The following is a 26,348-nucleotide window of genomic DNA, read 5'->3' as shown; positions in this document are numbered from 1 at the left end:
CAATCATCAGCTGGCAGTCTGAAGGGCAGGGAAACAACCCAATGAACATCACTGCAGAGGAGCCAATCAGCTAGATGTTGCTTGGGCTGCTGTGAGCCAATCATCAGCCGGCAGCTGGAAGTTTGCTGGCAGCTGGAAGTTTGCTGGGGCCCCTTTGGCTGTGGCTCTCAACACACTTCAGCTGAGTTCCCAGCAAATGTGACTGCCATTGGGGTAACGGTTCAGAGACCACATTGCTCCAGTTTTAGATGATTGTGAGGTCAGCCTGGGCAACCAAGTCCACCACTGTCTCAAGAAAGAAAAAAGAGTGGGGGGGGCTTGGTGAGGGTGTAGCTCAGTGGTAAAGCAGCCTTGGGTTCAATCCCCTGAGGAGACCAGTGACAGTGATTGGGAGACAAGTGTCTGAGATGGAGGATTCTAATGATGTAATGGCAGTGGCATACTTGGTGACTGGAAAAGTTTCTATGCGAATGTATAGGATGCCTGGTTGCTATGGCAATGCTCTCCATGGGGGAGACTCTGTTGTGGGAGACTTTTCAGCTTTGATCTTATTCTCAGGCACAAAGTTCCTTGCTAAGTCAACCGCATGGTTCACCAGTTCCAATGGTGAACCTGTCTGTAAGTATCAATACCCAATACCAAATATAATGAAAATTACTAATCCTATCTAATCAACAACTGGTATATATTTTGGCCTCAGATTTGGCCAATATTTTCTGTTTTCTCTATTTCAATAGCATTCTAATGCAAATTGTCCTTATCACTAACAGGATCAAATAAATTTTCAGACTACTCATCAGCTTTTCACAAATGACCTGAGCAGAGACTCACAGCATCACGTTTTTTGCAGGAGCACATCATAAATTGCTGACATCCTCCTCCAAGGTTGTTTGACACACTCCTTAAAGACAAGAAAATCTGACACCTTTTAGACTGCCCTGGACCAGGTGGTAACGTGTTCTTCACTTATCAGTTTCACTTGAGCTCCCCAATGACATCATCTATAAAACAGGAATTCCTCCACCAAAAGTCTCTGAAAAGACAGGCACGTTTAGCACCTTCATAGACTCCTGCACAAAAAAAGCTTTCACAAACTCTTTATGATAAGGACATTATGGCCACTTGTGATGACTATCAATTACTGAGGGTTCCTAGAGCAGGAAGCTTCTCCTCATGGACCTTGCTATATTATTATTTTTTAAAACCATACAATTGATTTTTATTGAAATGGTGAATTTTACAGAGTTCCTGAATTAATAAATCATGCCTGAGAATCCAAAGAAGAAAACAATATAATGGACAAGACCATCCACCCATAATATGGTTTATTAAAACTTGGTTCCTAATGCATTTTTCTTGGAGGTACTGGGAATTGAACTCAATGGCACTCAACCACTCAGCCACCTCCCAGCCTTCTTTTTTATTTATTATTTGAGTTACTTCTTAGAGACGGTATCACTGAGTTCTTTACTACTTGTTTTCCAGGGAGGCCACCTTACAAATCACAACCCTTGGGCTAAGGTTGTGGTTCAGTGGTTGACAATGTGCCTAGCATGTGTGAGGCACTGGGTTTGATCCTTAGAAAAAAAAATTATATATATATATATATATATATATATATATATATATATATATATATATAAATTTTTAAGAAAAATTAAAAGATGGGCTGGGGATGTGACTCAAATAGTAGTGTGCTCACCTGGCATGCGTGGAGTGCTGGGTTTAATCCTCAGCACCACATTAAAAATAAAATAAAGATGTTGTGTCCACTGAAAACTAAAATAAATAAATAAATATTAAAAAATTCTTTCTCTCTTTAAAAAAAAAGTGATAAAAAAACACCATCCTCCTGCCTCAGAATCTTGAGCCACTGGTATTTCAGGTGTATGCCACAGCATGTGGGGATTCTCAAGAATTTTGCGAATTTCAGAGTCTTTCATAAAATTTTAACAATAGTGGAATCTAAGCCTGCTGCAAGTCTTTAAAACTTCTAGTACACTGTACCATTAAATAAACCTCTCCATGTTTATCTCAGTTTGTTTCACATAAGCATCACACTATAAAAGTCTGTGAGAAAATGCATTCATGAAGGAAAATATGTGCTTCAAGGTCCAAGAGGTTACTTGTTATTATGTTTGGCCCCCAAATTATGTCTTTGGAATGACAAAGAATATTTTAATTCTCATTTAATCATTGTACATTCTCACTATTTGCTCAGCTACAAACCCAAATCCATCAGAAGGTAGCCATCCACCTGCCAGCTCACATGCCAACACTATTGTCCAAAAGGGACAGGCAGGTCCTGTCAGGAGATTCTGGAGCCCTCCTAAAAGTGTTGATTCCTGCACTGATGTCCTCACCAAGACTGAACTCCTACAAAGAATGCCCACATCCCACGACAGCTGCATTCACTCCAGTCCCTCACACTGCCCAGGAGCAAGCCTGCAACTACTGCCTTTGAATTTATTACAAAAAAATCCAGACTGCGTCAAGTGCTCACACACCTCTATGCAATATTTCTACTAAATCAAAAACGTAAAACTAGGAAATTGCCACACTGACTCATTAGCTGCAAAGAAAGGTTTTGGAAATCTTGGGAAGCATTCAAAACTATTTTTTAAAGAAGAAGTTTTTCTGGATGGCTTAGGCTGTATTTATCAAAAACAGAAGGGCCACAGTGCACTCTTTTGGCCTTCCACTCCAAATGAACACCGAGACACAGCAAAAGGCTGGAACAGAGATAGTAGTGACAATCAACCCATCTTTGGCATGGTGGCAAACTTCAATATTTGGCCACAAGTATGTAAGGAACTCTTACCAATGATCACACAAGATCCATGATACCTGAATAGGTTGTGGGTGAGGTTTTGCTCAGGAGTCTTTGAATCCTTAGGACAAGTAACTAAATCCTTTAGCCTGAGCAGAAACAGCCCTCTCCACAGCAAGTACTGCACAATATCACCTGACTGGAGGCTGCAGCTTTATTAGTGATGTAGGACACATAAGGCTAGACACCCAAGGAATGTTCCAGGAGCACATTGATTAGCTGCAGGGTTCTGAGGGGTATCACTTAATATTTTTTGGATCACTGCTTGGAATTTCATTGATCTTCATTTACATCCAGTGGGACAGGGATGGAGGTTTATATTTTTTGTAGGGGTATACAAAAAGGTGTGTTTTTGTTGTTGTTGCTGTTTTGATTAGTTCACAGAAAGTGCTTTGTGTACCAATTGAAAGATTGGTCAGAGGTCTTCCAAGCTTTGCCACAAAAGCAGAAGTCTGTGTTATAACCCACATTGAGATCTTTGCAAAATCTTTTCCTGACATTCTGTTGAAAGAAAATTATGGTGAAGGTCTCTTGATAAGCTTATTTAAGATTATTTTGTGGAGAAGGGAGTGTCACTATATTAGGACATCAGACGGATGCTCCTTACCAAGCCTTTGGTAATGTAGTGTGTATTAAGAAAACCATCACACAATTTTTTTCCAGGGCTACTGAGGTACTCCAAAACACAGAGAGAAATCAAGCCTGGGTTTTCTGGCATATTCCACCTAAGTATTATTCATGGGGAGAAAACCTAAGTTGGATGTAATTTTTTTTTGAAAAAAAATTCACCGGTATAAAAGACCTTTAAGAAGGAAGAGATTAGCTGCAATTGTGGAGGAAACACCTGCAGAGCTACATCTGCTGATGTGGTTATCAGTGGGGTAAACACTCACAGCAGCAGCAAACTCACCGCCTGAGCTACGGAGCGTTCAGTGCTAGAATGCCTGCCTAGCATGCACAAGGCAGGATTCGGTCCCCAGAACTGGGAAAAGAAAAGAGAAAGCAACTCAAGTATAGGGCAAAATATATTTTGAGAAAGTGCCTCTCTAAACAATATACACAAATGACATTATTTTATAATGCTCTTTAATGTGCCTCCATACAGCACAATACATGAGCCTTAGAACAAGCACAAGTGACAAGAGTGGTGGTCCCAGAATCATCAACAGATCAATAAGCAATCAAGGAAAAGGAAGAGGCCAGCCGCAGGGTACACAGACACATTCCTATGGTCCCAGCTGCCAGCATCACCCCATCTCAAAAAATAACAATTAAAAAGACCGTGGAGAAACTCAGTGGTAGCGCACTCCTGGGTGAAATCTGAACAAAGAAAGAGAGGAAAGAAGTTCAGAAGAGCTGTTTCACCAATCTGTACCAAAGGCTGGAGTGGAGAGGCCTAAACTAACCTACTCAATATGTAATGAAACATTAGACACAAAAGACTTAAAATACAGGAAAATGGAATCTAACAATAAGAGAGATTTAACCCAGGAAAATGGAATCTAACAATAAGAGAGATTTAACCCAGGAAAATGGAATCTAACAATAAGAGAGACTTAACCCAGAAAAACATGTAGCTTTCAAATCTTCATGCTGATGCAATGCTCCTCTCAAACCCAGGGTGCAATTTTGTTACCTCTGAATAGATTAAAAAAAAGAAAGAAAGAAAAAATAAATGAAGACACACACACCATTTTCACACACCTACAGTGGTTATCGAAAAATAAATAAATAAAATGAAATAAAATAAAATTTTCCTCAAGTGTGAACAAGTTCAAATGGATCTGAAACAAGCAACGTTCTCACCACATTTCTACATACAGAGCTTTTCTCCAGTGTGATTTCTTAAATGCTGTTCAAAGGGACCTGGAAAGTTGAAAGTGTTACTGCAATTTTTAAAGATAGAAAAAGGATTTTCACAGATGTGAATTCTTTTATACCTTTGGAGAAAACTCCGAAAGCTTAATACTGCCCCACATGGCTTATCCTCAGCATTTTCTACAGTATGAGTCCTTTCATACAACTGAACAAAACTAGAATGGCTGAACCCTTTATATTTCTTACTTGCATAGGATTTATTCTTTTTATTCCAAAACAATATTCCCAGGCCTTAGGAAAAAATGAGAAAACTAGAAGATTTCCCACATTTCTCACATTCACAGGGCTTCTCTGCATGAGTGTTTTCATATATAAGAAAGGAAACAAAGCTGACAGAATGTTGCAAATCCCCCAAATTCAGAGGGTTTGTTTTTCAATGTGAGTGAAATGGCTTTGAAGGCAACAGGGAAAATGGAATGATTTGTGATATTTTTCACATTTAAAGAGTTATTCAGTTGGATGTGGTGGTGTATGCCTTTAATTCCTGAGACTCAAGAGGCTGATTTTGAATAATCAATGTTGGAGGCTAGCCTCAGGACCTTAGGAAGACCCTAAGAAACTCAGCAAGTCCCTGTCTCAAAATAAAAAGTAAACAGGAACTGGAATGTAGCTCAGTGGTAGAGCACCACCAGACTAAATCCCCAGTGGATTGATTGATTGATCGATCTCTCTCTCAAACACACACACACACATACACACAAACACACACACACATTTTCAGCAGTGTGAGCCTCTCTTGTCTTTGAGGATGACATGAAATATTGATTTACCATATTTCACATTCAAAGGGTTTTTCTCCAGTAAACTTCCTACATGTATATGCGTGAAACAGTAATAACAGAAGAGTTTACCAATTGTTTTCATGCATACAACTTCTATGCAGTATGTGTTCTTTCACATGTGTGAAGCAGACAAGATGTGGCAAAGGCTTCTCCATGTTGTTGACATTCATTGGGCTTCTCTCCAGTATACATTCTTCCATGTCTGTGAAGGTCACTGGATCTAGCAAAGGCTTTGCCACACTGCTTACATTCTTAGGGCTTCTCTCCAGTATGAGTTTGTTCATGTAAGTGAAGGTAAGAGGACTGAGTGAAGGCTTTGCCACACTGCTTACATTTATAGGGCTTCTCTCCAGTATGAGTGTGTTTATGCATCTGAAGGTAAAAGGCAGTAGTGTAGGCTTTTCCACATTGTTGACATTCATAGGGCTTCTCTCCAGTGTGTGTTCTTCCATGTCTGTTAAGCTGATAGGATGTAGCAAAGGCTTTTCCACATTGTTTGCATTCATAGGGCTTCTATCCAGTATGTGTTCTTCCATGCTTATGAAGCTGACGGGATGTAGCAAAGGCTTTGCCACACTGCTTACATACATAGGGCTTCTCTCCAGTATGAGTTCTTTCATGTATGTGAAGGTCACCAGTTCTAGCAAAGGCTTTGCCACACTGCTTACATTCATAGGGCTTCTCTCCAGTATGAGTTCTTTCATGTCTGTGAAGGTCACCAGTTCTAGCAAAGGCTTTGCCACACTGCTTACATTCATAGGGCTTCTCTCCAGTATGAGTTTGTTCATGTGAGTGAAGGTGAGAGGAATGAGTAAAGGCTTTCCCACACCACTTACATTCATAGGGCTTCTCTCCAGTATGAGTTCGTCCATGTATCTGAAGGTAAGAGGCAGAAGTAAAGGCTTTTCCACATTGTTCACATTCATAGGGCTTTTCTCCGGTATGCATTCTTCCATGTATGTGAAGATGACGGGATGAAGCAAATGTTTTTCCACATTGTTGACATCCAAAGGGTTTCTTTCTAGTATGTGTTCTTCCATGAATCTGAAGGTAACTAGATCTAGCAAAGGCTTTTCCACACTGCTTACATTCATAGGGCTTCTCTCCAGTGTGTGTTCTTCCATGTCCTTTAAGATGATGGGACCTAGCAAAGGCTTTTCCACATTGTTTGCATTCATAAGGCCTCTCTCCAGTATGTATTCTTCCATGTGCACGAAGCTGAGAGGATGTAGCAAAGGTTTTTCTGCATTGTTTGCATTCATAAGGCTTCTCTCCAGTATGTGTTCTTCCATGTGCACGAAGCTGAGGGGATGTAGCAAAGGCTTTTCCGCATTGTTTGCATTCATAAGGCTTCTCTCCAGTATGTGTTCTTCCATGTGCATGAAGCTGAGGGGATGTAGGAAAGGCTTTTCCACACTGCTTACATACATAGGGCTTCTCTCCAGTATGAGTTCTTCCATGTGTGTGAAGGTCACCAGATCTAGCAAAGGCTTTTCCACACTGCTTACATACATAGGGCTTCTCTCCAGTATGAGTTCTTCCATGTGAGTGAAGGTCACCAGATCTAGCAAAGGCTTTTCCACACTGCTTACATTCATAGGGCTTCTCTCCAGTGTGTGTTCTTCCATGTCCTTTAAGCTCATAGGATGTAGCAAAGGCTTTTCCACATTGTTTGCATTCATAGGGCTTCTCTCCAGTATGTATTCTTCCATGTTTATGAAGCTGACGAGATGTAGCAAAGGCTTTGCCACACTGCTTACATTCATAGGGCTTCTCTCCAGTGTGAGTTTTCTGATGTATTCTAAGTAATCTGGGATAAGCAAAGTCTTTCCGACATACCTTACATTTGAAATGTGCATTCCCTGTGTGTGTGATCCTGTGCTTTTGAAGACTTGTGTGTGAGATAAAGTTTTGTCCATCTTGTTTACATTCATAGAGTTTCTCTCCAGAATGAGTTCTTTCATGTCTTCTAAATAAAGAGGAGAAATGAAAGGCTTTCCCACATACTTCACATTGCAAAGGTTTACCTCCACTGTGTGTTATCATGTGTCTTTGAACACCTGGGAGAGAAGAAGAGGCTTCACCACATTGTTGACATTCATAGGGTTGCAACCCAGTATGAGTTTCTTCATGTCTTTGAATGTCATTGGAACAACTGATGACTTTCCCACATACTGTACTTTCATATGGTCTATCTCCAGTTTGCAACAACATTTGTGTGTGAACACTTTTGAGAGAAACCAGAGATTTCCTATATTGTTTAAATTCACATGGCTTCTCTTCACATTCCTCATGCTTGTAGTATTTGTGTCCAGAGTGAGATGTGATGTGCCTATGAAGGAATGAAGGACATATGAAATCTTTTGCACACATAATGAAGTCACATGGATTTACTCTATTAAAATTTTTCTTTGTTTGATTAAGAATTGGAATCGATTTGAAGGTTTCCCCACACTATTCTGTGGGGAAAGTTTGAAGTTTACCATAGGACTTCTTTGAAGAATAAGTGACCAGCACATAATTGATACCTAACTCATTCACAGTTTTCTATTTATTTATAGGTCTTTACATTTCTACTAACATCAGGTAAAGGCTAGATTTTCTGACTTGTTAAAGTTGCCTGAAAATAAAGAGATTGAAAGGAAACAATCCTTTGCAACACAGCTTCTCTATGGCTATTATTCACATAGTCATATTCACATAGGCAATTTCATAGTACTTTTTGCATGTCAAATACTTTGAAAAGACTGAATACCTGTTACAGATAAGTATATATTTCTGGTAAAAAATATTATAAGAATAAATACATTTCAAATCATGCATACTTCTTTTTTTTCTTTTTTTTCTTTTTTAAAGAGAGAGTGAGAGAGGAGAGAGAGTGAGAGAGAGAGAGAGAATTTTTAATATTTATTTTTTAGTTCTTGGTGGACACAACATCTTTGTTGGTATGTGGTGCTGAGGATCAAACCCGGGCCGCCCGCATGCCAGGCGAGCACGCTACCACTTGAGCCACATCCCCAGCCCTATGCATACTTCTTCGGTTGGTTTGCTTTAAAAATTATATGACAGTTCTCACATTCCCTCACGAATTCCTCTTGTGAGTACAGTTACCTTAGGTTGCTTCCAGAGTTTTCAATCTGATCTTCAGTGGTCTTGTCTTCCCACTTGTTTCCTAAAATGAGAGAACATAACAATCTTTATGAATATTTAGGAGCTAGAAATGCTTTGCCAAATTGTAGGTGACATTTATGCTTCAATAATTAACCAACTGATTTCCTTTTCACCTTCTACATAAATGACCAAAATAAACATGAGTTCTCTATTTGATTAATTTTAAAACCAACATTATTACCTATAGAAGCCAGGTTTCTGAGGACTTCCAGCATCACATCTCTGTAAAAGTTCTTCTGGGAAGTATCCAGAAAAGCCCACTCCTCCTTGGTGAAGTTCACAGCCACATCCTCAAAGGTCACTGAGATCTAAAATATCCCACAAATGTATAGTGGAGGCCAGGAGAGAATGACAGCATGAGAAATCTGCACTCAACATGCATGATGTTCACATGATTCCCTGGCCTCCTGATTAATTCCATGATTTGGTCCATCAAATCTTTACTGCACTCAATTTCTTACACCCATTCCAACACTAGAAATTGGCTACTCAGAAGGCAAACATCATACCCTTCCTTTGGTGAGTTCACAGGAAGTAAGACAGGCTCCCAGATGACTCCTAACTTCTTTAAGGGTTTCACCTCAAATACATGTCCTAGAAATGTCCTGTGTGGTACAGAGCTAATATAAGCACTTCTGATAGTACTTATATTTAGAAATGAAAGGTGATGAGTAGAAAAATGCAGGAATCATGAAACTAAGCATTTGAGAGAGATTCTGCCAACTACAGTGGCTCTCTATACCTACAAAGTTAATATAGGCAACATGGTATTTACTGATGTCTTGTTTCCTCTGAAAGTCTATTGTTCCATACTTAAAGAAATGCCTAGAACCAGCCCCCACTCCCACCCTCTGGGCATGGGGTCACTAAGGAGATTCCTTCATAGACAACATTTAGACAACATTTCACACAGGTGGTCACAATGTGTTAACTGGAGATTAACTCATTCTGTGTGATTACACTAAGAACAACTAGAAGTTTGCAGGTACTTTACTCCAGAACAAATTTAGTCAACTAGCTTACTATTATATGACCAAAACAAACATGAGTTCTCTATTTTATTAATTTAATTTATTTATTAATAAACACAGCAATTTGATAATTTCTTGTGGTTACTGTCAAAGCAGAATGGGGTAAGTGGAAAGCTGGCACGTGTCGTAGAAATAACATTATAACCCAAAAATGTCACCATGGGCTGGAGATGTGGCTCAAGCGGGAGCGCTTGCCTGGCATGCGTGCGGCCCGGGTTCGATCCTCTGCACTACATACAAAGATGTTGTGTCTGCCGAATACTAAAAAATATGTAAAAAAATTCTCTTCTCTCCCTCTAAAAAAAAAAAAAAAAAAAAAAAAATGTCACCTAGTCCAAACAACAGCCTTACAAAGTTTTATAACTCTCAAAACAATCTTCTTAATAAACAGCAGGCACTATTTTTCTAAGTCTCACAGCAACAATGAATGTCCAATGATTGTCAAACTCTTCTTAACGGGAGCCAGTTCACTACCATAATGTACAGTCATGAGACACATACCAATGTTGTGCTCAAGAACATTTTGATCAAGGTTGGGCCACATATGCAATGGCTGTCTGGTGAAAGAGATTCATTGTGCCTGTAGCAATGGTGGTGCAAACAAACCTAAGGCAGAAGCTCTTCCAGTGTGTGGTAAAGCAACACGTTTGTAGCCCAGAATTCTGAACTATCCCACACAGTCTGCGTGTGAAAGAGGCCACCATTCACATCTGTAAGCATGCTATGATGTCTGCACAGTGATGGAACAGACAAAAAGAAAATGTCCCTGCCACTTACACAGAGGCATACTCAAGGACTGAAACCATACAGAACCACCCCAAACAATGAAGAACCCACAATTACCCTCAAAGACATCAGCCCAACTCTGTCAGGAAAATGATGCAGACAGGAGGGCTTCATAAACCTTCAACCAAATGGGAAGCACACTGAGGTCTCAGGGTCACAGCAACATTCTACAGGACATAAAACACACCCCTACAAGTGCACCACCAGTGAAATCCCATGCACCACCAGTGAAATCTCAAAGAACATGAGAGATAAAGCAGAAATCAGATCAGAAGAAACTGAAAAGCCTCCAGGGAAAGGGACATGAAACACAGGGCTCTGAAAAGATACAGGACAAAGAGGTGACTCAAGAGAAAAGGTGACCATTTTGAAATAAAAAAATGTAAAAGTCCATCATAGGAAATTCATAGAGAACACCAGAGGTGGCGCTGTATTGGTATCTAAGTCATCCCACACACATTTCAGAAAAGAACAGATAAAAGCAACCAATAAAACTGCTGCTTAAGAAAACCAGAGAAAGAAGAGCAAGGTAAACCTAAATTAACCACAGGTAGGTTGCCGCAGTCTGGCTGGGCACAATTCAGGAGCCACGTGTCAAAAGAAACGAACTTCATTTATAGAACCACACATGCCAAACAAAAAAGCTCCTCAGGAAAAACCTTCAGAGACCAACTGCCACCACCAGCTTCCCACAAGCCTCTCAACCTCCCCCACTCCTCCTGCTCTTGAGGCCGATTGGCTAGGTCGCATGGGTGGAGCAAAAAAGTCCACCAATGAGCAGCTCCATAGTCTGAAAGGGTGGGAAAACAGCCCAATGAGCATCACCGCAGAGGAGCCAATCAGCTAGAAGTTGCTGGGGCCGCTGTGAGCCAATCATCAGCTGGCAGTCTGAAAGTTTGCTGGGGCCCCTTCGGCTGTGGCTCTCAACATCTCCCCCTCTCTGTTTAAACAACAAGCATGTGGCTTAGGGACCGTGCCTGCCTTAGGTTGTCAAATAGTACATATGGTCCTTACCCGTTATCTTAGGTTGGTACCATTGCAATTGGATCTTACACGTCACTGACTACCGGTCCAGTATACAGCCACACCTGTGGATAGGTCTTTGTACCAGCGGGGGGGTGAGGTTCTTTTCCTCAACTCTGTTGGCACCCAAATTTTAGCTGAACGATCATGACAAGCAGAAGGGAGGAAGATACACCAAGCCAATTGACGGCTCCTTTTGGAAAAATTGTACCACCGATAACATCATCAGCAAAAATACCCCAACACTACCACAAGTCGCTGCACCAACAGATAGTTCACAATGCATACAGGTGAGTTCACAATGCATACAAGTGATACATAGTCCAGGCAAGTTCTGCAAGCAGTTCAGTGATGGCTATTGCAGAAGCTGTAGATTGGTTTTATCTTTGTCTTCACTGGCACTGGGATGAAGATAGGAATTCTGGCAATAATGGCTAAAGAAAAAATCACGTAACATTCCAGAAGGTACTAAAATAAAACAATTTTCTTAACAATTTACGTTGTCTTCACTGGCACTGGGATGAAGACAGGAATTCTGGCAATAATGGCTAAAGAAAAAATTATGTAACATTCCAGAAGACACTAAAAGAAAACAATTTTCTTAACAATTTACATTATCTTGAAGAGAATTATTAAATATAATGAAAAGGAAAGGTGAAAGTAAACAAACAGATCTGTTAACCTCCTTTTTTGTTCACATATTAAAACAATTCTCAACAGTTGTTTACCCAATCTAAAATAAACCATTTAAATCACGTTAAGAAAAAAAGAATATTTGGATCCATTTTTTCATGAGCGCTCATCATATATGATATATGGACATACGTACATACAAACATACAACATAAAACACAAGTGTGCACACAACTAATAACATAATAATAAAGGCCTTATAACTTTTTACAGGTGAAATCTCCATTGTAATGTTTAAAAACTCTATAGTCAAAAAATAAAACTGATCAGCAAAACATTAACCTAGGTCTGTATGAGCTCAGAAAAACAAAATAGAACTTCATGATGTGGGAAAGGGCAATACTAAAATAGATATTGAAAAAAGCATCCTGGTTCTGTCGCAGATGTAAGGGTAGCAAAACTGGAGTTCTGGATATCAGCTGTTATGGATTTGAGCCAAATCATCTTCTTTTTGGTCTGTAGAAATCGCTTTAGTTAGGGCTGGGGATGTGGCTCAAGCGGTAGCACGCTCGCCTGGCATGCGTGTGGCCCGGGTTTGATCCTCAGCACCACATACAAAAACAAAAGATGTTATGTCTGCCAAGAACTAAAAAAAAATATTAAAAAATTCTCTCTCACTCTCTCTCTCTAAAAAAAAAAAAAGAAAAGAAATCGCTTTAGATAATCTCTCTGGAATCCAAATCAGCTGCTGTTCTCCCTGTGGAAACACATAAACAGACCCCCCGACTCCAGACAATTACTGGGTCAGGACCTTTCCATTGTCCTGTTAGAATATCTTTCCAAAGTACCTTGGGCTTATGTACATTTTTTGGACACATATACCTTTCTACAGCACTAAGCCCTGATGAATCCAAATTTTAAAAGTTTAGAGTAAAAAGGGTTATTTTAAGTTTAACTTTGGGGAATATATACCCCTTCCCAATTCCTTCTTTTTGCTTTAATCAGTAGATTTTAATAGTTTGATGAGCTCTTTCAACTATGCCTTGTCCCTGTGGATTGTATGGGATTCCTGTTATATGAGTAATGCTAAATGTTGAGCAAAATTGTTTAAAAGAGGTAGAAATATAACCAGGAGCATTATCTGGTTTTAACTGTTTTGGAACGCCCACAGTGGCAAAATTTTGTAAGCAATGAGCTATAACATCTTTAGTTTTTTCTCCGGCATGAAGGGATCCCACCAAAAATCCAGAAGAAGTATCAACTGTAACATGCAAATATTTTAATTTTTCAAATTCTGGCAAGTGTGTGATGTCCATCTGCCAAATATGGTTAGGTATCAGTCCTCTAGGATTGACTCCAAGATTTACTTGTGGTAAAAAGGTCACACAATTTTGACATTGTTTTATTATTTGTCTAGCTTGTTCCTTAGTTATTTTAAAATGCTTTTGTAAAGTATTAGCATTGACATGGAACCTTTTATGAACATTTATAGCTTCTTCTAATGTAGAGAAAATATGTATGTCATTTGTAGTTTTATCTGCTAAATCATTGCCCAAACTAAGGGCTCCAGGCAATCCTGTATGTGCCCTGAATGGATCTTTTCTGTCCCAGATTAGACTTTGTATAGTGGAAAGCAAAGAGAAAACAGTAGAGGAAGGGGAAATCCTACCAGCATCTTCAAGGGATACTATAGCATTAACTATATACTGACTATCGGAAAATAAATTAAATACAGAATCTCTAAACATCACAAAAGCTTGTAATACTGCATTCAGCTCTACCTTTTGAGCTGATTGTTTGGGTACTAAAAATGTAAAAGTTTGATCAGGTGTAACTATTGCTGCTGTACCATTATTTGACCCATCAGTGAATATATTTGGAGCATTCATGATAGGTGTTTTCCTTGTCATTTTTGGAAAAATTACAGGATGCAATGACCAAAGGACAATAAAGGATTAGATGGTAAGTGGTTATCAAATGAAACATTAGATTTGCACATGATTATTGCCCAAGTATTTAACTCATTAGCTAACTCATCAATTTGATTCATAGTATATGGAGTAATAATTTTATTGGGAGAAATTCCAAACACTCCCTTTGCTGCTTTTATTCCTTTGAGTATTAATTGTCCTACAGCCTCAGGATACCTAGTAAGAATAGTGTTAGGAGAATAAGATAAATGTATCCATAATAATGGACCTTCTTGCCAAAATACTCCTGTAGGAATATTTTTTGTTGGTAGTACAATAAATAATAAAGGCAAACTTATATCAATTCTATCCAAATGCATATTTTCCATATATGTTTCAATGATTTTTAATGCCTTTCTTGCTTCAGGCATTAACATTCGGGGTGAATTTGGATCTGATGGACCTTTTAGGATATCAAATAAAGGTCCCAGTTCTCCTGTTGGAATACCTAGATAAGGCCTTATCCAATTTATGTCTCCTAATAACTTTTGAAAGTCATTAAGTGATTTCAGTTGATCTACTCCTATTTGAATTTTTGGTGGACGGACCATGGTTGAGGATAATAGAACTCCTAAATAATTAATTGGAAAATTTAATTGTACTTTATCTATTGCTATCTCTAGATTATAATTTTTTAATAAATTTGTAAGTGTGGCATAACATTCTAGCAATGTGTTTTTAGCTTTGTGTGCTAATAATACATCATCCATATAGTGAAATATTTGTAGTTCAGGATTTTGATTTCTAAGTGGCTGGATTACATTGTTAACATAAATTTGACACATAGTTGGGCTGTTAGCCATCCCTTGAGGGAGTACTTTCCATTCATATCTCTGATCAGGACCTTCATGATTTAGTGCAGGGATAGTAAATGCAAAACCTGGACTATCCTCAGGATGAATTGGAATTGAAAAAAAAAACAATCTTTAATATCTATAACTAAAACATACCAAGTTTTTGGCAAAGCAGACAATTGAGGAATCCCCGATTGAGCAGGTTCCATAATAACCATCTCATTATTAATGGCTCTTAAATCTTGCAATAATCTCCATTTACCAGATTTCTTTTTAATGACAAAAATGGGAGTATTTTGTGGAGATACAGAAGCTTCTATATGTCCTTCTGCTAATTTTTGTTTGACCAGGTCATGGGCTGCTTGTATCTTTTCTTTAGTCAGGGACCACTGAGGAACCCATACTGGTCTTTCTGATTTCCAAGTAATTTTTATTGTCTCAGTGGCCTTTTCTGAAAAATCCAACCCATGTCTGTCCATTCCTTGATCTATTTGTATTGGTGCTGCTATACCTTGTTCTTGTTTTTCTAATATTTTTCCTTTCCTAAAACCTTGTCTAGTCAAAATAGTGGGTGAATTTTTGTTGATGTTATTTGTTAATGTCAAACCTAATTGATCTAGGACACCTCGTCCCCATAAATTTATGGGAAGATGATCCAATACATAGGGCTGTATAGTTCCTTCACATCCTTCAGGATTCTTCCAATCTAATACAATTGCACTTCTATGGGGATTAGTCACCACTCCTAGGCCTCGAAGCATTTGAGTGGCTTGTTGTAATGGCCAATGTTTTGGCCATTCTTGACGACAGATGATGCTAAGGTCTGCACCTGTATCCAGTAGCCCATTAAATTCATGTCCTTGAATATTTAGTTTTAGCATGGGGCGAGAATCTAAATTTAAAGAAAGCATAGCCCAATCTACACCTGTGGAGCCTAATCCCTTGGAACCTCTTTCTACAGTATGACTGGAAAATTTATCATGTAGGCTGGGTATTATTAGTAACTGTGCTATTCTATCTCCTGGTGAAATTATTGATATACCCTTTGGAGGACTGGCTATAATATTTATTTCGCCTTCATAATCAGGATCAATTACCCCAGGACTTATCATAAATCCTTTTAGAGAAGAAGAGCTGCATCCCAATAATAAGCCTACTGTTTCTTTGGAAAGAGGTCCTTTTACCCCTATGGGAATGATTTGAACTCCCATCTCTGAAGTTAGTACGGATCTGGCAGGCGCAGATATCCAACCCTGCGCTCCCTCTGGTTTGTCTGATGAGGGATCTGATGGACAATGTGTCCTGGGCACTACCCTGATGGGGTTGCTGGGTTCCTCCAGTGCTCCGTATATTTGTGGTTTTGGGCCGCGGAGCATTGGGTCCCCCTGTCCATTTTTTGGCAATGGAGCCCGATGCCTTTCTCCATGATATCATGGATAAACACCTGGTCCTTGTTCATTTTTTGATAATGGAGTACCATGTATGGTGTTTTGAGAACGGCATTCATTAGCCCAATGTTTCCCTCTATGGCATTGTGGGCAAATACCCAGTATTCTACTCCTTTGATACCTAGTTTTGTTAAACCCTCCTCCTATGGGGCAATTCCTTTTAAAATGTCCTGTTTGTTCACAATTGTAGCATGTTCTTGGCCTGCCATCTAAAGCCTGTTTTACTGCAGCTGCCACGATTTGCCCTTGTTCATTAATGTCTCTGGCATCTAAAGCCTGTTTTACTGCAGCTGCCACGACTTGCCCTTGTTCATTAATGTCTCTACATAATTTAATATATGTGTTTAAATCTTCATGTTTCCATGGTCTAATGACTTCTCTGCATCAATGATTAGCTTGCTCATAAGCCAGTTGTTTTATGAATGGCATTGCTTGTTCTTTATTCCCCAAAACTCTGGTAGCTGTTTGAATAAGCCTATCTACAAATTCAGCATAAGGTTCATTAGCTCCTTGTATTACCTTAGATAATTGACCTTGTAAACCTCCATGCCCTTGTAATGTCTTCCATGCCCTAACCACATCTGCAGAAATTTGTGCATATACAACAGGATCATATGCAATTTGTTGCTGCTGATCCTCATAAGGTCCCTTTCCTAACAACATATCTAGATTTCTCTGAGGATAACCAGCTGCTCCATTTTGCCTAGCCATCTCCTTGCAAAATTCCTCATTGGCAACCTTCCATAACAGGTATTGTCCTCCATTTAGCACAGCTTTACACATATTAGCCCAATCTGCTGGCGTCATGTTCAAGTTGGTAACGGATTCAACCATGTTTACAGTGAAGGGGGCTTGAGGACCATAGGTTGTTACAGCCTCTTTTAGCTGCTTCGCTTTTTTGAAATTTAATGTGTGGTGAATTCACTGCCCTCCTGCCTCAAATACAGAGCATGTTAATATTTGAGATCCTGTCTCAGGATCCCAACTATCTATTGCGGGGATTGGGTTCCTCCCAGCATATGGAATTGGCCTTGATGGTTGGTCACTTATGTCCTCTGGTGATAGAAAGGTGTTAGTAGCAGTCTCCTGTAGAGGTGGTGCTGTTGGTTGGACACTTACACCCTCTGGTGATAGAAAGTTGTTATTAGCAGTCTCCTGTTGTAACTTTCCCCTGATGGCTTTTTCTGCTTTACACTTTCTTTCTCTGACTAGCTTAAGAGGCCTTTGGACTAAGCAAACAAGATATGAACATCCACAATGGCAATGTGTCAACTGGCAGAGTCCCTGGGCTTTTCTTTTCTATTCTTTTTAAATCTTCACCATGATGGTTCCATTGTGATATATTCAACAACTCCTCCTTAAAAAGCCATGGGCTACATTTTTGTATTGTATCAATGTATGCCCTGACTGCTCTTGATTTTACTGGGATGCCTCCTTCCTCTAACAATTTACTTAACACTCTTTCGGTTTGTTTTTTACTAATTTCTGATCCCATATTTCTACTATAATACAACCCAACAAGATGACGCCAAACAAAACCAAGATAGAATGAAATAAAAATGGAACAACAACAAATCATTATAGCCTTTCTATCCTCCTGACATGTGCATCCGTCCTTTCTCCCTATCTGTTCCTCAGACGTAAATAGTTTTTCCTCAGATGTGAGCGGTTTTTCTTCCATCTCACTCAACTCCAGGGACAGGCAACTTAAAACAAAAGTGAAGCAAAATAAAAGAAGAGTCTTAAAATGGCTACCCATCCTCTCACCCTGCCCTCAGGGGAAGCAGTTTACCTTATCACTTACCCTCAGTCATTCCCCGTGTGGCCCACCAAATGCCGCAGTCTGGCTGTGCACAATTCAGGAGCCACTTGTCTAAAGAAACAAACTTTATTTTTATAACCACAAAGGCCAAACAAAAAAAGCTCCTCAGGAAAAACATTCAGAGTCCAACTGCCTCCACCGACTTCCCACAAGCGTCTCAACCTCCCGCACTCCTCCTGCTCTTGAGGCTGATTGGCTGGGTCACATGGGCGGAGCCAAAAAAGTCCCTGAATGAGCAGCTCCGTAGACTGAAAGGGCGGGCAAACAGCCCAATGAGCATCAACGCAGAGGAGCCAATCAGCTAGAAGTTGCTGGGGCCGCTATGAGCCAATCATCAGCTAGCAGTCTGAAAGTTTGCTGGGGCCTCTTCGGCTGTGGCTCTCAACAGTAGGTAACAGAGAAAGTGTTGATGAAACAACACTCAGGAAATCCGCAGTCTACAAATCAAGTTCTTCATGAAGGTCAGCATCACTGATTAACTGACAAAAGGCTAAGAATACAGAAGACAGGGACTGGGGTTGTGGCTCAGTGGAAGACAGTTTGCCTAGTGCTTGGGAGAAACTGGGTTCAATCCTCACTGCCACATAAAAAGAAAGAAATTAAAAGTGTAAAATATACAATAATATTAAAGAAAACAATGAGGACTGAAAACCTACAAACAGATTTAAAAGTGTCATCGTCAACAATGCATTGGGACTTCAGATTATCATATATGTGCTTGACACAAATTAGACAACTTACAGAAACTGGACCATTTCTTTGAGAGAGACAATCTCCTACAACTTATACACAAGGGGAAATACACAAAACAGATGAGCCCATGGCTGCTGAGAAAAACAGACTCAGTAACTAATTACTTCCCAAAAAGGCAAGGCAAGGCTCTGACATCTCAAACAGGCTTCCATGAGACACATAAGAACTGCTACCAATTTTCTACTTTGTTTCCAGAACATAGAAGCTGAGTTAACACCTCCTAAGTCTTCCTGACGCATAAGTTACCATATTATCCAAATTAAAGGGATGAAGAAAAGTATTAAATAGAAAAGAAAACTATGAATGGTGCTCATAATCATAAATGCAAAACTTAATCATAAATGCAAAAAACTGTACAATTAAGTCATCACACTCCAAATGTCTATGCAAATGATGTGAAAATTATGGGCACTGGAACACTTACTGCAGTGACTACAGCAGCCATATCCACAACGGCCCAAAACTAGATGCAAGGAAGATGCACCTTTCAATACTGAATGGACAAGCTGAAGTTTAACCACACCAAAGAGCATCACCCAGAAAATGAGCTCTGCAGCCTGAAAAGATACAGCACCCTTAAGGGCAGACTGGTAAGTGAGAGAAGCCAGTTTGAAATGGCCAAGTGCAGTAAGATTCCAAGTCAAGAACATTCTGGAAAAGACAACATTATAGATGCACTAGCAGAACTGATGGGTGCCAGGGACTTAGGGAGCAGAGAGGGAGGAAGGAATGAGGAGGAGTGATGAACAGGTGGAACACAGGATTCCCAGAGCAGTGAAACTCTTCTGTATGACATTATCTTGTATACGACGTGACACACACAATCACATCACAAGGAAGAGGAACCCTAAAGTAAAGGATGAACTTTGGCTTATCCTAAATGTTGCATCATCCATTCTCTTTATCAAATGTTCAACACGGGTCTCGTAACTAACAAACACCCTACACCAATGCAATATGTTGAAAACAGTGGAGACTATCAGCTGGAGAGAAGGCGTATTTGATACTATGTGTAATGGCATATTTAATTGTCTCCTTGTTTGGATTAAAGGATGCCGATGATTAATGAGATTCTGGGTATGTCCATGAGGGTGTGTCTACAAATGATGGGCATATGGGATAGTGAGCCAAACTGGAGAACCTCCTTAAGCTAGGCAGCACCATCCAATAGGATGATGTCTTGGGTGGAACAAAATTCTTCACTCTCCCAAAGTGGACTCTGCCAGTGATTCTCTAGTGAGTTTCCAGAATCTTTGGTCTGGACTAAGGCAGCACCATTGATCCCCCTTGTTCTGAGGCTTCAGCCTCTGGGACTCTGCAGCTTCTACTTCTCAAGCTCTCCAGCCTGCAGATGGCCACTGTGGACATCCACCTTCGGGTCAAGTAGGCCAATCTAATGAATCCCCTTTGATAATCATACTTCCTCTTGATACTTTTCCTCTAGAGAACACTGACTAAAACTATGTAAGCCTAAAATTGCTCATAAAAACAAAGTTTATCTAATAAAGAAGTAAATAAACTACCAAGCCATGAAGTTTAAAAAATGTATACATAAGAAACAATATGATATGCTAAATACCTTTTTTCATAATAATGCAAAAAATAAAGCAAAGAGGAAGAGTCATAGTTACAAATTTCAAAATATGAACAAAAGCAAGAAAACTGATTTTCAATACTATTTTCATCTGGAAAGAAATTGGATGGTAAGTCTTCAAAACTCATTCCAACTGCTGGTGTAGTGGTGTGCACCTGTAATTTCAGCCTCTAGGGAGGTCAAGGCACGGAAATGGCAAAAGTTTGAGGCCTGTCTCAGCAACATAGCAAGACACTCAGAAATTTAGTGAGACTGGTCTTCATCAAAAATAACAAGGGGGTCTGGGACTGTAGCTGAGTGGCACACCACTTGCTAACATGTGTGAGGCACTGGGTATGATCCTCAGCACCACATAAAAATAAATAAAATAAAGGTATTCTATCCATCTGCAACTATACAAAATAAAAAAAAAAAAAGAAAAAGAAAAAATAAATAAATAAGAAGGGCTGAGGATATGCTCAGTGGTCAAGTGCCTGTAGGTTTATTCCCCAGTAAAACACGTGCCCACCTCCAGAACGTTGCTCAGAAATTGAAATTCATTTCTGGGAGCTAACTAAGCATGAGCAAGTCCATGGCATCAATTCCCAGCACTCAATAAGTAAGCAAATAAATAAACAACAGTCTACAATACTAATTCTCTTGGGCTAGAGAGTAGTGCTTGGTAAAATACATGTAATGAGAGATAAAAATTATTATAATACAAAAGGCACACAATTAGAGGCATAAAAACACAACAAAATCAGTGGAAAGACACCACACTTTCTCACAAAGAAGACTGAATGTTCCCATGATCTAAACTCTCTGAAAAAACACTGAGTGTTTCAGTAAATTCTGTGAAATTTAGGGCCCGGTTTACTGTATTTTGGAGGTAAACTTAAGAAAAACTACATCTAAAAATTTAAATAGTTGGGTTGGGATTCTGGCTCAGCAGTAGACTGCTTGCCTAGCACATGAGAGGCCCTAGGTTTGATCCTCAGCACCACATAAAAATAAATAAATAGGTATGGTGTCCAACTACAGCCACAACAAAAAATACTCTTCAAAAAATTGGAAATAGTAAACTGTATCTAAGACCAGACAAAATGTTGTACAAGACAGAGAGAATAGAGAGAGCATTTGTGTTACTCCCAAATTTCGTAAGCTAAAAGGCTAGCTCCCAAAGGGTTGGCCCTATGAGGAGGCAGTTGGGAGGGAACAGGAATTAGGTGACATGGTGAGGGGATCAGCACCATTATTTAGACACATAGATCTCTCCTTTGCAGAAAACAGGTGTCATTTACTCTTTCACTGATATTCAGTGATTAAATGATTACAGTTGGGTATTCAAGCTATTGCCAAAATTGTCCTTAAAATTTACAATGAAGACGGGTGTGGTGGTGCATACCTGTAACCCCAGTGGTTCAGGAGTCTGAGGCCCTAGAAGATGTAGCAAGACTCTGTCTCAAAACAAAGAATCTAAAAGGGGCTGGTGGTTAAGCACCTCTGATAACAAAAACCACACAGTTAGCATGAACCTGCCAAGTTCAGACAACAACAGTGAAAAACTGTTGTCCTTTGTCAAATTCATCACCTTGTGAAGGACAGACACAAGTTTCCATGAAATCACATTCATAAATTTATCCGCAACTATTTTTGTAGAATTGGACTCAAATTCTGCAGCAATAATGCAAGACAGAGTTTCTCTGTATCTTACGTGGTATTTTGGAATCGAGGGTTGGATTTCAATTTGAAACCACTGAAAAGACAAATCTGAATCTTACAAACTTTCTACACATGCTCAGATGTAGCAAAAGGTAAATTAGGCAATTAGATGTTTCCTTTTTCTATTTTTCTTTTTTGTTTGATGCCCCCGAGATTAAACCCAGAGATATTACTACTGAGCCACATCCCCAGTCATTTTTATATTTTATTTTGAGACGCAGTCTTACCAGGTTGCATAAGGCCTCGCTAAGTTGCTAAGGCTGTCCTCAAATTTGCAACACTCCTGTCTCAGCCTCTGGAGCAGGAAGGATCACAGGTGTGCACCACTGTATCTGGCTGTAAGCTGGGATTTTTAACAAAAAAAAAGGTGGATTTTAACCCAACTCTCTCTTGCTTCTTTAATAATAGTCCATCCCATTTGGCTCTGAATAAATTAACCAGGGCCTCAGATAAGTGAGCATATCATTTCAAAGTGATACACAGAAAGCTTTGGTGCTGAGGGAGCACAGATGTGTCAGGCTAAAGGGGCAGGGAAGGTCCCTGACAGCTGGGACATGCTTCCTCCTGGTCTTGCTCATGGAAAGCATCCAGGATCACCCTCCCAGGCACCTGGACCATGACTCCAGTCTATGAGGCTTTTCTGGTTTGCACAGCTCTGCACTGGGGTGGGTGGTCCTCATGCTCCAGGAGAGATTTTGCTCCTTCACACCATGAGAGACTAAAAGGGCAGGAGTCACTGCTCACCTTGACCCTCAGCACCAGCATCCACAGGCCGACTGTCCACCTGTCTCCAAACAATGGGAATAGAGCTTGGGAAAAACAAGGTCCCAAGGAAGTAGCTGTTTAGATGAGGCCTTTTCCAGGAGATTACTTAGCCCAGGGGCCCTAGCAGCTTCCCTGAGAGCCTGCCCCCCACACATCAGGCTGCCCTCTAGGGGGAGCTGACCCAGGGCCTGAAATTCTGTTCACCCTGCAAGACACAGGGCAGTTGTGGGCACTCTGTGGCAGCTCCAGGAGAGGACAGTGGCTAAGGACATGGGACTCTGGGAGGTGTCCAAAAGGAACCTCTGCCAAAGAAATCTGACATGGTGTCTACACCTAAGGAAGATCAAAGAAAAAGCACAAGATTTTTACAGCTGTGAACTCAAGTTCTCTATACAGTTGCATCTACATCAAAGAATCTTCAAAGTACTTGACTTTGGCTAACTAGACCACCATGAGGGTGGAAAGGCAGGGTTCTGTATGGAGAGCAAACATTATCTTGGGCTATCTTAAGCCCTTTAATAGCCAATCATCTTAATTTCTGTATCGGACCACAATCTCAAAACTTCTCAGAATATATCACTCGCCTTACCAGACGTCTCCAAAATCTACCAAAGCTCACAATGCAGTAACAGACATACAGAAGATATTTTCTTTGTTTTTTCTGTACCCCACCAATCTGATGTTCCTACCAATGCAATTGGTTAATGCACTGATACACAGTTTCTTTTATAAAAGTTCATGGAGGCCAGGCACAGTGGCACACAACTGTAATCCCAGCAGCTTGAGAGGCTAAGATAGGAGGATTGCTAAATTCAAAGCCAAACTCAGCAACTTAGTGAGATCATGTCAGAAGATATAATATAAAAAGGGCTGGGGATGTGGCTCAGTGTTTAAGTGCCCCTGGGTTCAATCCCTGGTATGAGGAAGGAAGGAAGGAAGGAATTAAGGAAGGAAGGGAGGGAGGAAGGGAGGAAGGGGAAGGAAGGAAGGAAGGAAGGAAGGAAGGAAGGAAGGAAGGAACATAAAGAAGAAAAAGAAAGAAAAAAAAGTGATTTAATCTCTTCCAGGGAGGGACACACACATCATTCAGGGTAACTTGAATCCATGTTCCTTAGTATGATAATTAATATTTGGGTTAAAATGAACTATTTTCTGTAGCTGGGGTTGTCGATGCCTTTAAACCCAATAGATTGGGAAGCTGAGGCAGGAGGATCACAACTTTCAGGCCAGGCTGGGCACCATAGCCAGATCCTTTCTGAAAATCATACTGAAAAGAGCTGGGGATGAAGGACAGTCAAGGAATCAGACATTATTATAGTGGCATCCCCTTTTTTCACAGAAAATTTTAACTGGGTTTCTCCAGAAATCTTCACCATGGCTAATTTTAGGACTGTCAACAAAAGAGTGTCCACAAAAAAGTTCAGTGTAGATAAACTTCCTATTTTTGTGTTGCCCTATTTTACTGGGCTGCTAGTCTGGAAGAAATCAGCACTCCAGGTGCTGGACTCCCCCTTACTAGTTTTTACACACTTGTATCCAGTATAGTAGTTTGTAGAAATGTGCAAACAAGGCCTCTGGCCTTGAGCTGGGTTTCAGAGAAGTCACCAACTGGGCTCCATGGTAACAGCTGGTGGGGGAGGAAAGAAAGGGGAGAAGCTCTCCCCTCCTCAGGTGCTGTCATTGAAGGGTTAACTTGGCCAGAACAGAGAAAGAAAAAGCTGCTTTTATGTGTGTGATGTGACAACTTGACTATGGTGACTCCACTTTGTGAACTCAGCCATGACACTCAAAAAGCTCATGAGTGGGGCAGTTTGTAATCTTTTGTTCATGAAAATTCCCCAAGAACACAGAATGATCTATGGGGCCAACTGGAGACTAACTAACCACAACTTTCAGGCTTGCTTATGTTGCCTGAACCCCCAAACTTCCCTTTTGTGGTTTTTGTGCTTAAATATGGAGCCAACTGAAGGCAGGGGCACCACTCTGACCATCTCATTCTTTCAAGAGCAGAGTGTCTGACACTGGCCAGCAATAAAGGCTTAACTGGAATGAGACTGTGTGGTCTGAGAGTTATTTGGGGGTCCCGGTATTACAATGTGAAATCTGAGCCCCTCCCCTTACATGGTGGGTATAAAATTCTGAAACCACCTGAACTCGGGGTTCAGGGGATGGATGGATTGATTACAGCAAAAACAGTGCCCTCTGAGACTGGCTGCAGCCAGATAAAACTGTTTACAGCTACCTTCAGTGCCCTGCCTCCTTTGTCCCTACATCATTATTACCCTGTGTGCTTACCTAACTATAGGACTGGTGTGACTCTACATCATGGACTCTCAGAAAAGGGAGCAGTTATACTGTATTGATGTAGCCCAGGATTCCATATCCCTGGGATCTATAAACAACCCCCTTATTCCCTTTAAAGCAGTTATTCTGACCAAACACAAGGAAGTGTTAAGTGATTATTCTTGCCCCTCAAGGATAATATTCACAAATAGAAAACAAATGCTTTCAAAAGTGTTGTTCTTGCCAGGGACATTGGCACAGGCCTGTAACCCCAGTTAAGCGGGAGGCTGAAGCAGGAGGATCACAAATTGGAGGCCAGCCCAGATTCCAACAGAAGGTGAAGGGAGGAAGGGAGGGGGGAAGGGAGGGGGGAAGGGAGGGGGGAAGGAAGATTGATTAATTCTTTCCAATATTTCACCAAGCGATAATGACAATTAGCAGACTGTGTCTATTTGAAACGCGTGGGAAGAAGGAATGTCTGGCTGAGCTGTGAGGTGGAGGGAAGGTGGCCTTTTAGAAGGCAGGAGGCGCCTGCAATATGGAGGACCTCCACTGGGTGAAGCTCCACTGAAAGAAGGAAGGTGCATTTATGGTCCTGCTTCCTACACGTTGGGAAAAGTGAGTGTGGGCCACAGGTAGGGATCAAAGGGGACACCTGGGACCTGAGCCTCCCTTTCAAACCCAGGGAACCAGGGGACAGGGGACAGGGCCCAGGGCCACCCTACAGCAGCAACTCCGCGCGCCACTCAGCTGCTCACCCTCCCGCCGGGCTCCAAGGCAAGTGCTGACCGCCTACCTTCAGTGAACTCACCATTTTTGGCTTCTCTGGTGACCTGGCGTCCTCTGGAGGAACCTCCGGGCACCCGAGATCCCCGAGAACACTGGCAGCACAGTCACCTGAGTCCCTGGAGCAGAGAACGCGGGGCCTGGAGCAGGAGTAGCCCAGTTGGTGAGGAAGAAAAGCCCGCAAGCTTGAAGAAGCCCGCCCTTCCCCTCCCTCTGCGCACTGATTGGACAGTTCCCCCCAGCGACCCAGATGGATGGCCTCCAGGCCCGCCTCTGGATCGTGACTGACAGCTAACAT

At 40.8% G+C, this 26,348-nt stretch overlaps 1 protein-coding gene across 1 annotated transcript; it reads right to left on the bottom strand.

Moving 5' to 3' along the window:
- Positions 1 to 975: 975 nt before the first annotated feature.
- LOC308640514 (uncharacterized protein) lies at positions 976 to 26,348 on the bottom strand (the record flags this gene model as incomplete). Its single annotated transcript, XM_081312394.1, has 5 exons — positions 976 to 1,070; positions 7,518 to 7,822; positions 8,602 to 8,662; positions 8,843 to 8,969; positions 26,076 to 26,348. The coding sequence occupies 5 exons, from the start codon at positions 26,346 to 26,348 to the stop codon at positions 976 to 978; spliced, it is 861 nt and encodes a 286-aa protein (XP_081168520.1).

The sequence above is a fragment of the Spermophilus citellus genome (genome assembly GCF_964194105.1).
Source record: "Spermophilus citellus genome assembly, contig: SCAFFOLD_241, whole genome shotgun sequence".
Lineage (NCBI taxonomy): Eukaryota > Metazoa > Chordata > Mammalia > Rodentia > Sciuridae > Spermophilus > Spermophilus citellus.
The sequence above is the reverse complement of the archived record's forward strand: the minus strand, read 5'-3'. Positions and strand labels throughout refer to the sequence as shown.